The sequence below is a fragment of the Rhincodon typus genome, chromosome 37 (assembly GCF_021869965.1).
Source record: "Rhincodon typus isolate 14 chromosome 37, sRhiTyp1.1, whole genome shotgun sequence".
Lineage (NCBI taxonomy): Eukaryota > Metazoa > Chordata > Chondrichthyes > Orectolobiformes > Rhincodontidae > Rhincodon > Rhincodon typus.
In genome coordinates, this window is record NC_063368.1 from 554,680 (window position 1) to 575,644 (window position 20,965).

The window sequence follows — 20,965 nt, forward strand, 5'->3', positions numbered from 1 at the left end:
TCATACAAGAAATTTATTAAGATGATGACAGTATATGGAGTTGATCAGAAATAGTTAGAACAGAATGATTAAAGTAGACGGATACTTTTTTCCCAGACAGGAAGACAGTTTGCCTTGGTGTTACCCAAGGAATAGTTTTGGGTTCATTTTCTTCTCAACTTTTATAAATGAACTCGACTACAATGCAGGCAGTAGCATTATCAAGTTTGTGAATATGAAACTTGACAAAATGCTTAGTTATGGGCTTCTGGATGAATGGTGAAAGGATACAATTTGGATGAGTGATATGGGAAGACGTTTTACAGTAGATGACAAGGTTGGGTGACTATACAATTGAACATCCGTAACACCCTCCTCCATCCCACTGCATTCACTCAAGCATCTCTGTCCTTCGACACCCTCAATCTCACTCCCTCTTGCCAGTGAATGCCAGCAAATCATGACTGAACTTCATTCAGCAGATCCAGAGATTGCTGAATGCACTTTCAAAGCTCTGCTGGTCACCTTTTAGAGACTGGGGAGTGTTTACTCAGTAGTTTCCTGGAGGAGTTAAACAGAAGTAGAGAAATAGAAAAGAAACTAAATCAACTGTAGAAGAAATGGGTTGGACCAAAGGTCTTTTTGTGTTTTAGGTTCTTATAATGGTCATCAGGAAGTTCCCTTCAGTCTTGAAAATGGGATATATTTATAACATTCAAAAGTGGTTGGAAGTACAAATATTATAATTTATCTGAGTAACTGAAAATCATAATACTAAAATGAACATTAACTAAGTTGTTAACTACATAAAAAAAACTCTTGCTTGAAACATGGGAAGGTCATCCATTTTTACCATTTAGGACCCAGTCTCTCTCAGGCTGACTTTTATCTCCATGAATGCACATTGCCGGCCACCTGCAGGAATGAAGAAAAGGAGCAAGACTTTCAAAAGGCTAAAAACAAGCTTGTCACCATACACTGGAGCCACCCTCAAGTCCCTCATTTCCTTCTGAAAGCAGGCCCGCACTTGTCCTCTTGGGTTTCCCTGGCATAAATGCTACTCAGCCTGGATAGCACAAGTCTCAAAGCACTAGGCGATAGCCTAGTGGTATTATTGGTGGATTGTTAATCCAGAGACCCAGATAATGTTCTGGGGCCTGGGTTCGAATCCCACCATGGTAAATGGTGGAGTTTGAATTCAACAATTATCTGGAATTAAGAATCTAATGATGACTTTGAGTCCATTGTCGATTATTGGAAAACCCATCTGGTTCACTAATGTGCTTTAGGGAAGGAAACTGCCATCCATACCTGGTCTGGCCTACAGGTGACTCCAGACCCACAGCAATGTGGTTGACATTCAACTGCCCTCTGGGCAATTAGGGATGGGCAATAAATGCTGCCTAGCCAGTGACGCCCTTACCTCCTCGGTCTCTATACCCTGGTGTGTCTAATCAATTCCTCCAGGTTCGGATGCTGTGCTAAGATTAGTAACTGGCATTACCTCAATTAATAAGCTCTCACTAAAATGTCAAGAAATTAAGTTTTATGTACCCAATAAAACCACAAGGGTGGGGGAGTGTAACAGTGCCTACCCATCTCTCCGCATCCTCCGAGTCAGATCGTCACAGCGACGTTTGGTCTCTACAAAGATAATGGTCTTATTTTCTTTCTCTGCCATGATTTCCTCCATCAGATGTAGCAATCTGCAATTGAACATATACACTCAAGACTGGGAGGTGGCGTTTTTAAAGGGTCAGTTTTAGCCATTTTACTCTTGGATGCCTGTGTAGAAAGTAGGTATTGATATGAAACTTCACAAAGCATTAGACAGCAGGAGATAAAAACATCTCTCAAGCAGCATTTAGAGAAGTTCTGACCAGTTGGAAATAACAATGCTACACAAATACAGACATGAATATCTCCAAAACAGGGTATACCACTTATTGTGAAATTGAACAGCTAAAAAAAAAGCAAACACCTTCAAAATTGTTGGTAAATCACTATAGAGAAGATAAGAATGCCAAGCTCTCACTAGGGTGGTCAGCACATGGATCGCTCTACTTGAAAAAGTGGGGAAAGCTGACTGCAGAAATATTAAGAATGAGTTATACAGATTCTTAAATTGGCTGAACAGCCCCACTCTTGTGCAAATTTTCTATCATTCTATAAATACAGACATCATTATGAGAAGTCCTCCACCTCACATAGTGAGGTACCACCCGCCAGAGCACCAAGGCATACTCACTTCAGGTCTTTCTCAGTCTCCTGACACACGTCAACAATTTGGAGAATGTTGTGGTTGGCACTCAGCTCGAGGGCTCCAACATTGATCTGGATATAATCACGTAGGAAGTCCTCTGCTAGCTGCCGCACCTCTTTAGGCCAAGTGGCACTCCACATCAGCGTTTGTCGGTCCGGCTGAACAAAATAGGCAAAGTTTTATGGTTTCTAACATCACTCATCTCCACAAAGTGTCAATTTCAATTCTCTCAGTTTTACAGACTATGAACATACTGGTGGCATTACTTTGGTCAGAATGAAGGGTGTTTAGGCTCAAGCTGTGTGAACTAGTAGCTGATTTTAATAGCATTACACTGCCTTATAGAACCACGCAATTTTCACAATGCTTTCAATTGACAATATTCTTACTCGGATCTGCTCCACAATCTTCCGGATCTGAGGTTCGAACCCCATATCCAACATGCGGTCAGCTTCATCCAGGACCAGGTAGGTACAGCGACGCAGATTCGTCTTCCCAGCTTCCAGAAAGTCAATTAAACGGCCTGGGGTCGCAATACAGACTTCTACTCCTAAAACAGAGGAAAAGTTGAAAATGAAAGCACAGGACCCAGAGTAAGTCTCTGAGCTAAGAGTAAATGATAGTTGGGAGGGATGGATTACAATGTTCGTTTGAATTTCTACCTTCAATCCAGGTACAGAAACCTACCTCAAGCTGTTCAAATTTGCATGTAAAATTAAAATGGAGTGAACTGGGTGAGAGCAAGTGTTATTTGGAGAATACTATCCATCATGCAAATTGTGCAAACAATAGGATTACTTTAAATGACCTTTGCTGTGAAAAAAGGAAAACAATGAACACAGCAGTAGAGTTCTAATACAGCACACTCGAACCCAAAGGCAGTGCTTTGATTTCTTGGGCCAGCAATACAGTGCATTACACCAGTTTGTACGTGTGGGTTGGCAAAGCACAGAAGCATCAAGTTCCTGGGAAGGTCCTAGTGCTTTACTGGCACAAACAGCACATTGTTTACTTTTCTCACTTGCAGACTATTGCATTGTGATACCGTATTTACTTCTGTAAAAGTCAAACTTTTTAGACTTTTTTTAAGGTTAAATTTATGGGGTCGACTATTACAAGGATACTAGTTTTGAGGGGCTGAAATTCATGCTACAGTCCAAAATACTGTATCATTAGCAGAAGTCAAATTGATCTCTAAATGAATAAAGGAGGAAAATACAATGAATTAATGTACCGGCAACTGCTGGATAAAGACAACAGAAACAAAAATTAATTACCAGTAGTAAGCTTTTGTTTGTACGTACAAAAATTAAACATGTCAAATAAAAAAGTTCATTAAAATCCTGAAAAATCACTGTTCAACATCTTCAGCACCAAATAAAGCTTCATAATCATCAGGATGAATGATATCATCGTATGGATCCTCTTCACCTTGGCTGTTGGTAGTTAGAGGTAGCACATCATCGGCTGCTGCTTCTTCATCTGTGTCAACCCACAGATAATCGTCCTCTGTACCGGTCAATGCATTCAAAATTCCACATTTCTTGAATGATTTGAAAAATAGTGTCAGCTCTTATTTCTGTTCATCAACGATCCATTCACAGATCAGCAGCAGTGATGGAACCTGCATACTGCCTCCTTTCGCGTATTTTTTTCGCATCCAGTTATGCCATTTCATTCTCATCAGGTCTTTAAATGGCTTATTAAGACAAACATCCATTGGTTGCAAAACACTTGTAAGTCCTGCTCCCAGACGAGCAAACTCTTTTCCTTGCGTAGTCCACCTGGTATGAATTCTAAGCTTCCTTTCTACGTTTTCGACATCCACCTTCATCCATCCAGCCTTGTGGATGCATATAGACAATCCCTTTTGGAAATTTCTCCTTTGGCAGGGTTTTTCTCTTAAAAACAGCCATCGGTTTTAACTTCGGTGCCATCAGCCGTATAAAAAAGAACTAAAGTAAACCTACCTTTCTCGTGGCCAGTGGTTTTCACCACTACTGTTTTTTCCCCTTTGTGGTCCAGTTTGATTCTCTGGCATGTCGAGAGTAATAGGCATTTCGTCAATGCTTCCAATGCATGATAACTTGTAGCCCTCCTTTTGCCAATTTCTGATTATAAATGGTGAAACTGTATTACCTTATCTTCGAATTCAGCAGGCAGCTTTTGTGCAATCTTAGTTCTCTGCCAAAGTACTAAGTCAGCACTTGCCTTAAATCCATCCTTTTTTGATTCTTTTTGTGCATGGATTCAGATGGCTTCACGCCTAACACATCTTCCATTTTGACAATTTAAGTACCCACTCAGCAACTTTTTCCTCCAATTGTGACCATTTGTTAGGTTTACCTCTGTTGGCACACTTTTGTTTTGGCATTGTCTGAAGTTGGTTTGATATCTTTCTCCAGTCTCTCAAGTTTCTCCAAAACACAAAATTCTCTTGCTGCTACACAGTTATTTGTCTTCTCTGCAACTTCAATAACTTTCATTTTAAACGCTGCTGTATATGTTTTGTTTTTCCCAGAGGGCATTTTTACACAAAAAGATGAAGAAATTTCAAAACCTGAACTACCGGTAGGTCTATGACTATATTCCTTGACTGCCTGACTCTGACCTCAAGTATCTTAAACTTTCACACCAAATTCTTCCGTTTCCTCTCGTCTACCGTTGTTTTAGTTTGACTCTCATACAGTCTCACCAATCATTTCTTCATCGTAACATTTACCGGTATGCACAGGATAACTCACAAATGTTGATCTGTTATTTGTGAAGAACACAAGATATATGGAAAATTCAAGATTTCTTGGCCAAAAATAGGGGGCAGACTTTGACACAAGATTGACTTTTACTCGAATATATATTTGCACATTTGCATTTGCACATGTTAAATTCTAATGGAACTTAAAAAAAAATCAGGTAGCGGCACTCTCACTAAGATAAAAAAACTTCTTACCACTAGTCCAGCTGAGTTCAAACAGAACACTTTAAAGATGGAACTTGAGATCTTCCTTGTTTGAATGGTTCAGCTACTTAATATTTAAATCTACTGAGCTACACGTGTCCAGGAAATGTTTTACACCCAGAAACACACATTTTCCGCAAATTAATTTTCAGAAAATTTTAAAAGAGAACTACTGTGTAGTCACCTTATAGAGGAGACCTCAGTATTCTCAACAATTACGTTTTTTTTTTACAATAAAGGGGTCTACACATACCTCTTTCTAGGTCCCGGATCTGAGGGCCTTTAGGCGCGCCTCCATAAATACAAGTGCTCTTTATACGTGAAGATTTCCCATAGTCTTCTGCAACCAACTGAACCTGTTGTGCTAGCTCTCGAGTTGGTGCCAATACCAAGCACTGTGAAAAGGGAACACCAGCAATCAGAACATAAGATGTTCTATTATTCTGGATAAAGCCTAAGTGTAAATGAAATCACTGACACTTTCTTTTCTTCAGTAATATTGAAGTTAAAACCTCCCCCCCAACTCCGCCAAAACTCTCACATAAAGCTATAAAGGGGTAATGAAAGTTTTGTGGTTTCTCCTCTACGCAATGCATTATTCGCTGATGGAAGCCTCCTATCAAGTTGTGATCTCCCATTAATAAGTTTGGATGACAGATGTGGGAAGCAGCTAAAGTGCTTTCTCCAATGATATGGATCATAAGAAAAATCAATTTAATTGCAAAACTAATTCTCAATGCATTCTCTACCCACATATCCCATAATTCTGGATTTTTTGGTTCAAATATTTAGCTAATCTTCACTTTGAAAATTTAAACTATTTTGTTGCAAAAGCTTCCACTGGCAAAGCATTCACATGCAAAAAACTTGCAGCTTTTGATTTCTTTGTGAGGGTGTGAAGCTTACACGCACACAAAAAAATCAGAATGGCCTCTAAACCTGTTTTCTGTATATTTGGTTGAGGAAATGTTGAATTGAGGAATGGAACAGCTTCTTACTAGGGGAGTCTTTCTTTTCATCTGAACAAATGGGGCTGTATCTCGGATTAACATCTCATTGAAACAACCACATTTTTAACAGCCAACATTCCCCCAAGGCTTTTCTGCACTGTCAAACTAGATTATTTGCTCAATTAAAGAAGTGGGGTTTGATATTTATGGGTTTAAAGTAAAGGACTCACAATGGGACCGTCGCCACGCTCCAGGAATGGCTGGTGGTTGATGTGCACAATGGCTGGCAGTAAGTACTGGAAAATAAAAATTCAGTTACAATTCTTTGCAACAATCTAACCATGTTACACATTTACTCATAAAACTATTAAACACTTAGGTGAACAATAAAGTTCTTGATGGGAAAGTTTTCTTTTCCCACCCCTGCAGCAACAATCTAGATTTAGGTCACATAATATATTAGCAGTGTCCATTCCTGTCACCAAACATGCCTACAATTTTATTAACTACTCTGGTGGGTTTTCTAATAAATTTTGATACATTACAACCATACGTGCATGAGACACCAAAAGCCCAGTGCCTAGAATCACACCTGATACAAGCATATCACATTGTGATTGGAGGCCAATCATCCCATTCCCCAGCGTCAACGAATTCTTCAGGACTATGCTCTATGGCCAACCATCTATAGCTGCTTCACCCAGTCTCTGGAATGGATCAGAACTCAAATTGTGGCTCAAGGTAAGAGTGCTACCAGTTGACCTACGGTCAACACTGTGGGTTCACTAAAGAGGCCCAATACTAATGCCAAAGGCAGCTGACAATAGGAAATAAATGACAACAACCCAAGATTCCAGTACAGTTATAAAGTCACGCAGTGCAGAAAAGACCCTTCAGCCCATCGAGTCTGCACCAACAATAACTACAACTAAAGGTGGCTAATCGTAATTTCCTACAGTTGTCCCAGATCCTTGAATGTCATATTTCAAGTGCTCATCCAAATATATTTTAAACATTGTAAAGTTTCCAATGCACTGCATTCCAAATTCCTACCACCTTCTGAGAGAAGAAATTTTTTCCCCCTCGAATCCTCTCTGAATCTCCTGCCCCACACAATGAAAGTATGTCTCCTTGTGACTGACCCCTTAACCAAGGGGAACAGCTGCTCCCTACTTACCCTTTCCATTCTCTCTCTTTTATATACCTCAATCACGTTCCCCCCTCAGCTTTCTCTATTCTAAAAGAAAACAACGCAAGCCTATCGAGTCTCACTAGCTCAATTGCTCCAACCCATGTAACATCCTGATGATCCCCCTCGGTACCCCCTCTAGTGCTATCACATCCTTCCAGTAGAACTCCAACATTATATCCTTGCTCTTATACTCTATGCCATAACTGACGAAAGCAATTGTCCTATATGCCTCCTTAACTAAACTATTCATGTGCTCTGCTAACTTCAGGGATCTGTGAATAATCACCCCACAATTCCTCTGCTCCTTTGAGCTACCCAGTGTCCTGCCATTCATTAAATACTCCATCATCTTGTTTCTTCTTCCAAAGTGCATCACCTTGCACTTAACATGGTTAAGTATCATCTGCCACTGCTATGTCCATCCAGCCAATGCATCTGTATCTTCCTCTAACCTAAAACTATGTTCTTCACTATTAACCACTGTACCAATCTTGATGTTGTCAGCAAACTTGCTTAACATTCCCCCCGCATTCGCATCTATATAATTTATTTACATAACAAACAATAAGGGTCCCGGTACTGATCCTTGTGGCACACCATTGGACATTGGCCTCCAGTCATTCGGACAACCTTGTGTCCTATTACTAAGCCAGTTTCTGATCCATCTCACCATGCTTCCCTGAATACCATATACTTTATCCTTCTCAATCAGTCTCTCATGTGATACTTTTGTAAAAGCGTTGCTAAAATCTGTTTAAGCTACATCAACCGCATTTCCCTCATCCATACACTGGATCGCATTTTCAAAATATTTTAACAAATTTGGTAGACATGACCTCCCTCTGATAAAGCCACGCTGACTTTCCCCAATAAATTCATGCTTTTCCAAGTGAATACTAATTATCTCCTTCAGACTTTTCTCCAATAGTTTCCCTATCACTGATGTGAGACTCACTGGTGTATAATTTTCTGGTTCATCTCTACAAACTTTCTTGAAAAGTGGAACCCTATTAGCTGTCCTCCAGACGTCTGGCACCCCGGTGCCAGACAGGAATTAAAAATTTGGGTCAGAGTCCCTGTAATTTTTTTGCCCCGCCTGCCACAGCAGCCTGGAATGCAATTCACTTGGGCCAGGAGATTTGTCCGTTTTTAAGCCCATCAGAGCTTACAATACTTCCCTATTTCCTATAACAAAATGTACAAGTTCCTCAACAGTCCCTTTTACTGAATTCCATACCTAGTCTTCTTTACCAGAGTGAAGACCAAAGAGAAGTATTCATTTCACAATGTTCAATATCCTGTAGCTTCACACAGAAAGGAACATTTTTTAAAAATTGAGATAAAAGGGCAGATTGAGTTTCAGACACATAGCTAATCGCATATAGGTGGGAATTCAGGGCAAGGCAGATACGTTGCACAAGATATATTACAGTGAAACAATTCCTACCACGTCTGGCAACAAACTGGGGAGTGGAGAAGTGAGATGCTAGGTAACAAAGGGATCAAGAGAGGTAAAGAAGAACAGAGGTGGTGTTGAAACAAATCCTCTACCGTCATCCAGCCATGGCAGCATCTGTGGAGAGACAGCGCTAGAGTAGGCCCAAGACAAAAATGTTGGCCAGTGAACAGTGCGTTGAAGTGACATGTAATTGGAAGCTTGGAGTCATTTTGCAGACAGAATTGCAGATGCAAAGTCACCCAGCCTGTGTTTCATCTTGATGTAGAGGAGACCACATTGTGAGCAGCAAATACAATAGGTAAGACTGAATGAAATGCTGGTAAACCTCTGCTTCACCTGGAAGGTGTGTCTGGAGGTTTGGATAGTTAGGTAAACAAGCCAGTGTTACACCTTCTATGACTGCATGAGTAATTGTCGTAAAGAGGTGTTGGGAGTGCAAAGTGGAAGAACAGCTCTCATTTTCCAGTTGGGGACCCTGCAGCCTTCAGGACTTAACATAGAGTTCAATATTTTTAGGGCCTGAACACCACCTTCCATGTTCTTTACCCAGCCCCACACCCTAGAACTTGACATCACATGGGCAGGTTTCAGCACACCCAACCAATTCTCGCCTATTTATGGTCCATATTTTCAACTTTTCTCCTTCCTGGCATACCACTGTCCATCCTCCTGATTGCCTGTCTTTCTCTCCCTCTGGGTTCCATCTCCACCTACCCTCTGACTCCTTTACCCCGCCTACCCATCATCTTCAGCATATATACCACCTTTTCCACTACTATTTGTTCTGATGAACATCAGTGGACCCAAAACATTAACTCTGCTTTTTCTCCACAGATGCTGCCAGATCTGCTGAGTTTCTCCAGCAACCTCTGTTTTTGTTTCAGATTTCCAGCATCAACAGTTCTTAGCTTTATTTAAACAAATCTGCTTCATTACTCGTCAACAGCCAATGTATGAATCTTTATCCAAGGCAATCTGACTGAATTCAGTTTTGCGTTTGCGAAAAAAGTAGATAAATCCACTAGGTTCAGACAAGGTTTCTCACAAAGGTGGCACTCATGAGTATGCAAAGGACACAGCAGCATCAAGAGAGATGTTCAGGACCAGGAAGTTAGGTCCTGGTTTACACCTTTGGTGAACTGACTCGAAAATACTTGGTAACATTTGATTGCATTATCAGTCAGAGACTCAAGATGATTGTGGGGAGTTGAACGGAAACTGTAGTGCTAGTCTTATGTAAGCAGTAAACTGACTTAATGCTCCCAGCACTCGACAACAGCAGCACATGACATTTTGTAGCAGTGGTCCTGCTACCTGCATTATCCAGTGAAACTACATTCGAATATGATCATTCTAGACTAGCAAAGAGAGTGAGAGTATTTATCCAGCGTCTTTCTCAGCTGTTTTACAGGTGATAACCTAGTCTGTGTACAATACAAGCAGCACTCAGTTGAGGGGTCAGTTAATTACTTTTGGTTATGGGATAAATATTAGCCAAAAATTCCCTACTTTTCTTTAGATATAACATCTTTCACATCCACTGAGACAACAATCAAAACACTTTTAAAGTCTCGACCACAAACTGAACTTCCAGCAAAGTACTAATTCACGCAAGTGTCAGTAAAGAATGCCATTCTGGGGTGTAGTTTTAATGTCAAATCTAAATCTTGCAATGACAAACAGGAACCGTCCATTTGATGCCCACCAGCTGTGCTGATTAACTTCAAAAAAAAATCTATGCTTTCTGAATCCATATATATATTTAACGTAAATCTTGTATAAACTTTTCAAAGACAACCATGAATGAAAAATTCAAAAGGTCCAGAGTAACAAAATCTCTCCTTGGCTGCGCCAATAACACATTTGATGAGAAAAGAAAAAGGCTGATCTTTTCTGCAGCTAGTGATGTTTAAAGAAATATTTGCAGCAATTCATAACCAAACAGCGGTTTTCTCATAGATAGTAACATAAATGAAAGTTGAATAACTTCAAATGAATACATTTTCAAGGCATAATTTAAACTGGTTACAACTAACCTACCCAAGAATCATTAAATTTTAAATAAGGAAAATTGCAAATACTTACAGCCAGAGTTTTACCAGATCCAGTCTGTGCAATTCCGACCATGTCACGCCCACTAAGTGCCACTGGAAAACCCTGGCACTGGATTGGTGTCGGCTCCACAAAATTCAGTGAACACAGAACATCCATCACATAAGCTGGGAACAGAGAAACATTCACAACAACATCTATAATCATCAAAAGGGCAGATGTTGGAAATCAAACCCTCAGGGCAACTTTATCAGAACAAGAAAATTATAGATTACCAGTAATTTAAAAGAGAACGGAACAGAGAAGAGGGAATACGTAAGAGTGGTTGTGAGACCTATAAAAAGTGTTCTTATTATTTTTCCAATTACACTACTTCAAATACATAGCAATTGCCTATTTTCCACCATATTTCTGAGAACATGTATATACTGTGTTTTATTCTTCTTTCTGCATACTGGACATTTCTGTTGTAATTTATTTCCAGCTCTGAAGTTCAATAACTAAACACATTGGATGCAGACAGAGCTGCGAAATATAGCCCGCATTTCTTAATTTTAGTGTTTAAAACCCTGCCACTTGCATCCGTCAGCAAATCACCTAACTAACACCTAACACCTATTAGGCCTGTGTAACATTACAGCCCATGACCATTTGAAAGAATACAATTCACGATAGGAGTCTTGGTTTTCATTATTCTTACAGGATGTAAGAAAAAGGGCCTCGGCAAGCCCCAAATCTATGGTCATTTTGGATCTCTAAGTAAACTACAACATCAATATTTAAATAAACCTGCCTGGAATCTATTACCTAACGTGATCTCATTGTTGCACATTTGCTGACAATCTTAACTACACAATTCACCTGTTTCAAGGTCATACACAATAGTAAATCAAATTGAAACAACCCATGACTCTAAATCCAGAGTCCAAGGCTTCCCTTCAAAACACCCTCTGCACATTTAAATTTTACATGTAAGCACTTGGTACACACACAAATGTAACATATATGAAGACATAAAGCAGGAAGCAAAAGATCACAATCGAGAAAAACCTCCAAGAGGCAAATCTTCATTGCACACGACACTCACAAGGGAAATTTGCTTGGTGAAACTGGAACACTGGTTTTGGACAGTCTGTTCCTTTTGTTGTAATCTCTTTCTTTCTGCGAAAGTCCTCGACATCATACTGTCAACAAAGTCAAAAAGCAGTTTCAATTAAAACAGTTCAGCTGTATTAGCAAGTCATCCAGACTCTTAGCAGGCGGACAAGGACCCCAGCTTTTAGTGGCAATACCTCTGCAATTTAGACACTTACTACTTCAAATGCATTCTAAAGTTTGCCAATACTGGGTTAAACTCACAAATTAACAGTGTTAGGACCATGCATTTCTATTTTCTGTTTTTAAACCAGAGTACTTAACTGATGAAATGTCAGAACTACAGCACCGAAAAAGTACCTTTGGCCCATCAAGCCTGCGCCAGTTAAGAACAACCACCTAATTATTCTAAACACATTTTCTAGCACTTAGCCCATAGCCCCGTTTTCTTTGGCACTGCAAGTACACTTATAAACACTTCTAAAAATGTTATGAAGGTTTCTGTCTCTAACACCCACACAAGCAGTGAGTTCCAGATTCCCACCACTCTCAAGTGAAATGTTTAATCCTCACATCCCTTCTCAACCCCCTGCCCCTTATCTTAAATATATGGCCTCTATTCACTGATCCCTCCACCAAGGGGAATGTCCCCTCCTGTCTACCCTATCTATGCCACTCTACTTTATGCACCTAAATGCGTTCTGCTGGAGAAGATACTGAGGGATAAGATCTATTTACTTTTGGAAGAAAATGGGCTTATTAGTGATAGGCAGCATGGTTTTGTGCAGGGAAGGTCATGTCTTACCAACTTGATAGAATTCTTTAAGGAAGCGACAAAGTTGATAGATGAGGGAAAGGCTGTAGATGTCGTATACATGGACTTCAGTAAGGCATTTGATAAGGTTCCCCATGGTAGGCTGATGGAGAAAGTGAAGTTGCATGGGATCCAGGGTGTACTAGCTAGATGGATAGAGAACTGGCTGGGCAACAGGAGACAGAGAGTTGTAGTGGAAGGGAGTTTCTCAAAATGGAGAACTGTGACCAGTGGTGTTCCACAGGGATCCGTTTTGGGACCACTGTTGTTTGTGATATACATAAATGATCTGGAGGAAGGTATAGATGGTCTGATTAGCAAGTTTGCAGATGACACTAAGATTGGTGGAGTAGCAGATAGTGAAGGGGACTGTCGGAGAATGCAGCAGAATATAGATAGATTGGAGAGTTGTGCGGAGAAACGGCAGATGGAGTTCAATCCAGGCAAATGCGAGGTGATGCATTTTGGAAGATCCAATTCAAGAGTGAACTATACGGTAAATGGAAAAGCCCTGGGGTAAATTGATGCACAGAGAGATCTGGGTGTTCAGGTCCATTGTACCCTGAAGGTGGCAAGGCAGGTCGACAGAGTGGTCAAGAAGGCATACGGCATGCTTTCATTCATTGGACGGGGTACTGAGGATAAGAGTTGGCAGGTCATGTTACAGTTGTATAGGACTTTGGTTCGACCACATTTGGAATACTGCGTACAGTTCTGGTTGCCACATTACCAAAAGCATGTGGATGCTTTGGACGGCGTGCAGAGGAGGTTCACCAGGGTGTTGCCTGGTATGGAGGGCGCTAGCTATGAAGAGAGGTTGAGTAGATTAGGATTATTTACATTAGAAAGACGGAGGTTGAGGGGGGACCTGATTGAGGTCTACAAAATCATGAGGGGTATAGACAGGGTGGATAGCAAGAAGCTTTTTCCCCCAGAGTGGGGGACTCAATTACTAGGGGTAACGATTTCAAGGTGCAGGGGAAAAGTTTAAGGGAGATACGCATGGAAAGTTCTTTACACAGAGGGTGGTGGGTGCCTGGAACGCGTTGCCAGCGGAGGCGGTAGAGGCGGGCACAATAGCATCATTTAAGATGTATCTAGACAGATACATGAATGGGCAAGGAGCAAAGGGATACAGATCCTTGGAAAATAGGCGACAGGTTTAGATAGAGGAGCTGGATCAGTGCAGGCTTGGAGGGCCGAAGGGCCTGTTCCTGTGCTGTAATTTTCTTTGTTCTTGCTCTTTGTAAATTACATCCCCTCTCAATCTCCACCACACCATGGGTAACAACACTAGTCGGTCCAATTTCTCTGCATAACTGAAACTCTTCAACATCCTGCTAAATTTCTTTGCCACCCGCTCCAGTGCTATCACATCCCTCCTATAATGTGGATTCCATAACTGCACACAATACTCTAGCTGCGGCCTAACCAATGTTTTATACAGTTCCAGCACATGTTCCAATTCAGTTCTTAAGTTCTATGCCTCAATTAATAAAGGCAAAAGTCCCATATACCTTCTTGACTACTTTATCTACCTGTCCTGCTACCCAAGGGACATGTGTACCAAGGTCTTGCTGATCCTCAATGCATCTCAGTCCCACTCGTGCGGTTTGTCCTACCCAAGTGCATCATCTCATACTTATCCGGACTGAATTCCATTGCACTAGCCCATCTATATCCGCCTGTAATTTGAAGGCTATCCTCCTCACTGTTTATCACCTCACTCATTTTGCAAAATCCACAAACTTACTGATCAACCCCCTACATTAAAGTCATTCATATAAAACACAAACAACAAGGACAGAACCCCAGTGAATACAGGTTTCCAGTCACAAAAGATACCACTTGAACTTTTGTGACATCTCCAGGAATAGCAGAACTCGATTTCCAGGCAGGCTACCCTAGTGTGGCATAACAATAACTGGTTAAGTTTACACAGCACCCAAGTAACAATTTTAATTGCAATTCTTCATCTTCTTCCAGGCACAGAAGAGATAAACACAAAACAGAAAGACCTGACAGCAGACAAATCAAACTAATCAACAATTAGAACATTTTATCTTTCTCATCTGCAGCTTCCCACTCCATAAACTGAGAAGCCAGAACTCCATTTCCTCATAACTTATTCCCTTAGGGTCCTAGAACACTTAAAAACAGAATGTGGATTAAAGGGATTAAGTACACGGAATACGATAAAGATGATCCTGCCACGCGAGTCTATGCTGTTATTTATAAACCACAAGTCTCCTCCCATTCTATCTACTTCATCTCAATCCCCAACATATCTTACAATTCCTTTTTTCTCTCATGATTATGTTTAATCACCTTTCTTACTTTCCTAGTCTATTCTTACATAACTGTCTGCATTTATAGCCACAACGTGAAATATTTTCTCCACGTCTACTCAGTACAAAAGATTTATAATTTTTAAAATGCTGAGGTTACTTCTAAGGTTTCTTGCTTCTAAAGAAAAAGACCCCAAGCTGGGAAATAAATTACAATGTCTTGTTTACTGCTATACTCAGCCAAGATGTTACTTTCAATGATTTATTTAAATCCATCTCAACACCCCTTTCCTCTTCTACCTCACTGAATTCCTTATTTACCCCTTTCAGTACCCTGTTTTCAAAGATAAAGGTGATGCTTAGTTTATCCAATAGATTTCATCACATCAAATGGGCATTTAATTTCATTTTTCACGAACCGTTCTATTCAAACAGATCTAAAATTTCCTGGTATATGCCACATAGTTTAAAGGATGTCATCCAAAAACTGTGATCTGTTACAATGCTGTAGCTTCCTCTGCTGAAAATGGCTAGAATGCCCCAAACAACATCTACCTCACTTCAGAAGGGTGCAATTCACATGGGATAAATATGAATGCTGTTAGATCATAATAAAAAGGAAAAAAAAAGTAGGTTGTTCAGCAAATCATGCCAGCTCTGCTATTCAATAGGATTATGGCTGATCCAACATTCTTTATGTCTACTTTCCTGTCCTTTCTTGGAATCTGTTTCAGCCTTGTTTATATACACAAGTACTCTGCTCCCACAGATCAAAAGATTTATAATTTGAAAAAAATGCTGAGGTTACTTCAAAGGTTCCAAAACATGCAACCTCAGGAGAAATTCCTCCTCATCTCAGTCTTAAATTGACACCCCTTTATTCTGAGACTATGCCTTCTGGTCCAATGCTCTCCCATGAAATAAAACATCCTCTCAGTATCTACCGCATCAAGCCCCTTAAGAATCCTATGTTTCAATGCGATCACCTCTCAATCTTCTAAATTCCAAGCAGTCGAGTCCCAACTTGGTTAACCTTTGCTCACAAGACAATCCATCCATACCAGTGATCATCCTAGTGAACTTTCTCTGCACAGCCTCCAATGAAATAAAATCTTTCCTTAAATAAGGGGACCCTGATCTCAGCAGCACCTTGGAGAGTTTCAGAAAGAGTTGATTTGATTTACTATTGTCGTATGTACCAAGATACGGTGAAAAGTATTGTTTTAAATGCCATCCAGACAAATCATATCTTACACAAGTACATCAGGGTAATAGAACAGAATGCAGAATATAGTGCTACAGCTACAAAGAAGGTTCAGAGAAAGATCAATTCTATTGAGAGGTCCCTACGCTTACATTCCAACTCTCATGAAATAAGGGCCGTCATCCCATTAGCCTTCCTGATTACTTGCTGCACCTACGCGCTAGCTTTGTGCTTTGTGGACAAGTACCAACAAGTATGTTGCAGCGTTCTGCAGTTTTTCTCCGATTTAGCTAATACAGTTCTTTCTTTCTCCCCTGCAAAAGGAGGAGCAGAGGGATCTTGGGGTTCATGTGCACAGTTCCCTGAAAGCTGCCACCCAGGCAGATAGAGTTATTAAGAAGGCGTATGGTATATTAGCTTTCATTAATAGAGGGATTGAGTTCAAGAGCCATGAAGTTATGCTGCAGCTATACAAAAGCCTGGTTTGGCCACATCTGGAGTATTGTGTCCAGTTCTGGGTGCCTCATTACAGGAAAGATGTGGAAGCGTTGGAAAAGGTGCAGAGGAGACTTACCAGGATGTTGCCTGGAATGGGGTGGATGGGGTGGGGGCGAGGTCTTACGAGGAAAGGTTGAGCGAGCTAGGGCTTTTCTCTTTACAACGACGAAGGATGAGAGGTGATTTGATAGAGATGTACAAAATGATCAGAGGTATAGATAGAGTGGACAGCCAGAGACGTTTTCCTAGGGTGGAGATAGCTATTATGAGGGGGCACAGTTTTAAACTGAGTGGAGGTAGATATAGGGGAGACGTCAGAGGTAGGTTCTTTACTCAGAGAGTGGTAGGGGCGTGGAATGCATTGCCAGACAGGGTAGTGGAGTCGGCCTCATTAGGGGCATTTAAGCGGCTATTAGATAGGCATATGGATGATAGTATAAGGTAGGGGTGGAGGTTAGATGGACCTTAGGATTAGGGTAAAAGTTTGACACAACATCGTGCGCCGCAGTACTGTGCTGTACTGCTCTATGTTCTATCTGCAAATTTGGCTACAGTACATCTGCTTTCTTACTCAATGTCATCAACATATTGTAAACAGTTGCCACCCCAGCACAGATCCCATGCAGCCCTTCCAGTTTGCTCCACCATTCTATCAAGTCATGGTGATTTGAAACCTAACCACCTATTTGTCCCACATCCCTTAATCCCTCCAACTGACAAAAAGGTCTAGTGTAGTTCGAGTATCAATTATCATTTGCAGAAGTTTGAAACTATCAGATTTTGGGTAGAAGCATTTTCCATTTTCTCATGGGTCCACACCTAATTTCAGATTATGCTCCTAGCCCTAGACTCCCTATTGAGCAGAAATAGCTTTAGATTGTAAAGATTGCACCTTTTTAAGTGGACCAAACTAAGAAAAACTTCTAAAAACCTCAACTGCTGCATATTTGAAAAGCAAGTAATTTAACACTCATGTTAAGCGTCATTTAAAGAGCTGCTTGAACAAGCAGTAACTGTAGATTAGGCTGCAGTTAGAGTCATAGAAATGTGCAGCATGGAAACAGGTCCTTCAGTCCAACTTATCTATGGTGACCAGATATCTTATATTAATCTCTTCCCATCTGCCAGCATTTGGTCCATATCCTTCTAAACCCTTCCTATTCATGTACCCATCAAGAAGCCTTTTAAACGTTGTAATTGTACTAGCCTCCATCACCGCCTCTGGCAGCTCAATCCACACAGGCACCATCCTCTGCATGAAAAAACTGCCCCTCAGATCCTTTCTAAATCTTTCACCTCTCACCTTAAATCTATGATCTCTAGTTTTGGACTCCCCTACCCTGGGGAAAAGACCTTGGCTACTCATCTATTCATGCCCCTCATGATTTTATAAGCCTCCAATGTTCCACGGAAAAGAGCTCCAGCCTATTCTGCCTCTCCCTTATAGCTCAAACCCTTCAACTGTGGCAACATCCTTGTAAATCTTTTCTGAACTCTTTCATATTTCACAACATTTTTCCTATACCAGGGAAATCAGAATTGAACACAATATTCCAAAAGTGGCCTAACTAATATTCTGTACAGCCAGAACATGCCCTCCCAACTGCTATACTCAATGCACTTACCAATAAATACAAACGTATCAAACGCCTTCTTCGCTGCCCTGTCTATCTGCGATTTCACTTTCTAAAACTATGAACCTGCACCCCAAGATCTCTTTTCTCGGCAATACTTCCTAGGACCTTACCACTAAGTACAAGTCCTGCCCAATTTGCCTTAACAAAAAGCAACACCTCACATTTATCTAAATTAAACTCCGCCAGTCACTCCTCAGCCCATGTGCCCCTCTGATCATGGTCCCGTTGTACTCATTGATCATCTTTTTTACAGTCTACTATACCAATTTTGGTGTCATCTGCAAGCTTACTAACCATTCCTCCTTTATTCACATCCAAATCATTCTTATAAATGACAAAAAGCAATGGACCCAGCACACCGCTGGTCACAGGCCTCCAGTTCGAAAAGCAACCCTCCATCACCACCCTCTGTCTCCCACTTTCGAGCTAATTTTGTATCCAAATGGCTAGCTCTCCCTGTTTTCCTTGTGATCTAAACTTGCTATCCAGCCTACCATGCGAGACCTTGTCGAACGCCTTACTGAGGTCCATATAGACAACATCCACTGGTCTGCCTTTATCAATCATCTTCACTTTTTCAAAAAACCGAAATCATGTTAGTGAGACGTGATTTCCCATGCATAAAGCCATGTTGATTTTGATGAACTGAATCTAAGAGGTTCCGTATTCAACACTGGTTAACAGCAAGAAATTAATTGGTCTATAGACTAGTGATCAGTGGCTGATGACAAAGGCCTTTCATTTGCTAGCAATTGTGAGATTGGTTCTTCGGTAACTGAGTAACTTGAGGCTGTGAACAAGATACAGAGAAGTGATCAGATCTCCACTAGCTCAGGAGCTGTTTCTCTGTTCTCTGTAGTCAAAACCTAATTTAAATCCAAAGAAATCTACTTTATCTTTCATTCAATAGTTACTGCAATTGGTAAGTCAGAGACCTTGTACAAGTGAATCAGTCATCCTGTGCCTCTTGCAAACCAGAAGGAATTGGAAAAGGTCAGAGAAACCTTCTGACCAGCAAGAACCAATTCAACAGATCTTGTGAACAGAGACTACTGAACTGCTTTCCCTTTACCCGCTCTGTCCATGCTCCACTCTCCCTAACCCCATACACGTGTGCGTTTGTGAGAGAGTGTATGTAAGTGGAAGTTTAACTGTCACAACTCATTTGGGTAATATGCTGAAAATTAAGCCGTGCTTTTCCTGGAGTTGTCACCAAAGTTGAATATTTCAAAAAGTACGCAAAATTCCCATTTTATCTGATTTTCAGACCGGGGTTGGTAGAAAGCACAAAACAGATTTCTGTACTTAAGAATTTCTATTTATTGCAAGTAATTATACTTTAGTTTCAGGTAAGCTATCTAATTATGCCTTTTAATTTAAAATAGATGTTATTTTGGTAAATCTCATCTCTGCATTCTTGAAGCCTAAAATAACCTTCCCAAAATGGTTCCAGGAACTGCCAGTTGCACTTGGTTGCGGTGTAAGCACAGTTTTGTATAGTTGAAGTGCCACTTTAACCCATATATTCTAGTCAGAAAAGTCAACGCTCCATCAGCTTCTCTTGATCTGTTCAGGAAATCTAACTATCTGGACCCCGTTGCTTCTAGCTTTCCACTCCTGAGAACGTCACCCATTTTAGTATTTTAGGACCTGATTGAATCACTAAACATTTGATTACATTTAATTTTATTCATCGGTTTTCTCTACTCAATTAATTTTTTTTATAATGCTTTGTAATATTACCTACACTGCTTACAATGACACTTCTCTTTTGCATCATTGGCAAAATCTGGGTATGTGACTTTCTGCCCCATCATGAGTCATTATTATTGATGGTGAATAGTTGAAGCTGCAACACCTCCTACAAAATATCATTAATCCTGCTCATTATCCCTACTGTCGTCTCTTGCTGCTCAATCCATTTCCTAACCAGGTCAATAATTCTCTATGCCATAAGGTGCAACTTCAGTTAACAATTTCTTTTGACGATCTTTGATCAAATGTCTTAAGTCCACATAAACAACATCCATAGGTAACAACATTCTTTCCTTTACTTTAATCACCTCTTCAAAAATTCAAATCACTTACTCCAAAGGCCAGTAGAAACTAAATCACTGAGCACACTCAATATAAAAATTGATAGGTTTCAGGATACTGATGATATCAAAGAGAAAAATATGGCAGAGAGAGAACCGAGCAGATACGATCCGTTTGAATGGTAGAGCAGGCTTAATCGGAACACAGGTAGGTGATTCGGCCTATATTCATTAGTCACGACTTACTGTTCACCTGTGGGTTTATTTGATCAGCTGAAAGCTTTGAAGTTGTATATTGTTAAAAAAAATCTCTTGCAATTTTCCCCAACAGATGTTAGGCTAACTGGTCCAGAATTCTCTGGCTTTCCTCTCAGCTTCAAATCGACCTACATAAATTTTTCAATTTAAAAGGAAGGTTCTGAAACAAGAGAGTTGTAAAACGTCATAGTTAGGGCCACGTAATATCGTCAGTTAAACAAAATTTGAAAACCACTGGTCCTGGGATTTGTCATTCCTTTCGACCATTACTTTCTTCATGG

The 20,965-nt window shown here is 40.5% G+C and overlaps 1 protein-coding gene across 1 annotated transcript in view; it reads right to left on the reverse strand.

The window, feature by feature from the left end:
• LOC109922724 (probable ATP-dependent RNA helicase DDX17) overlaps positions 1 to 20,204 on the reverse strand; it is a 36,656-nt gene extending 16,452 nt beyond the window's left edge. The window contains exons 1-11 of the mRNA XM_048617326.1: positions 20,147 to 20,204; positions 16,473 to 16,569; positions 15,304 to 15,385; positions 11,942 to 12,038; positions 10,888 to 11,021; positions 6,382 to 6,447; positions 5,455 to 5,596; positions 2,632 to 2,792; positions 2,228 to 2,400; positions 1,575 to 1,685; positions 833 to 894 (exon numbers count right to left, since the gene is read on the reverse strand). Coding sequence (XP_048473283.1) covers positions 833 to 894; positions 1,575 to 1,685; positions 2,228 to 2,400; positions 2,632 to 2,792; positions 5,455 to 5,596; positions 6,382 to 6,447; positions 10,888 to 11,021; positions 11,942 to 12,038; positions 15,304 to 15,385; positions 16,473 to 16,569; positions 20,147 to 20,204 — 1,183 coding nt within the window. The remainder of the gene's footprint in view (positions 1 to 832; positions 895 to 1,574; positions 1,686 to 2,227; positions 2,401 to 2,631; positions 2,793 to 5,454; positions 5,597 to 6,381; positions 6,448 to 10,887; positions 11,022 to 11,941; positions 12,039 to 15,303; positions 15,386 to 16,472; positions 16,570 to 20,146) is intronic.
• Between the last annotated feature and the right edge of the window lie 761 nt (positions 20,205 to 20,965).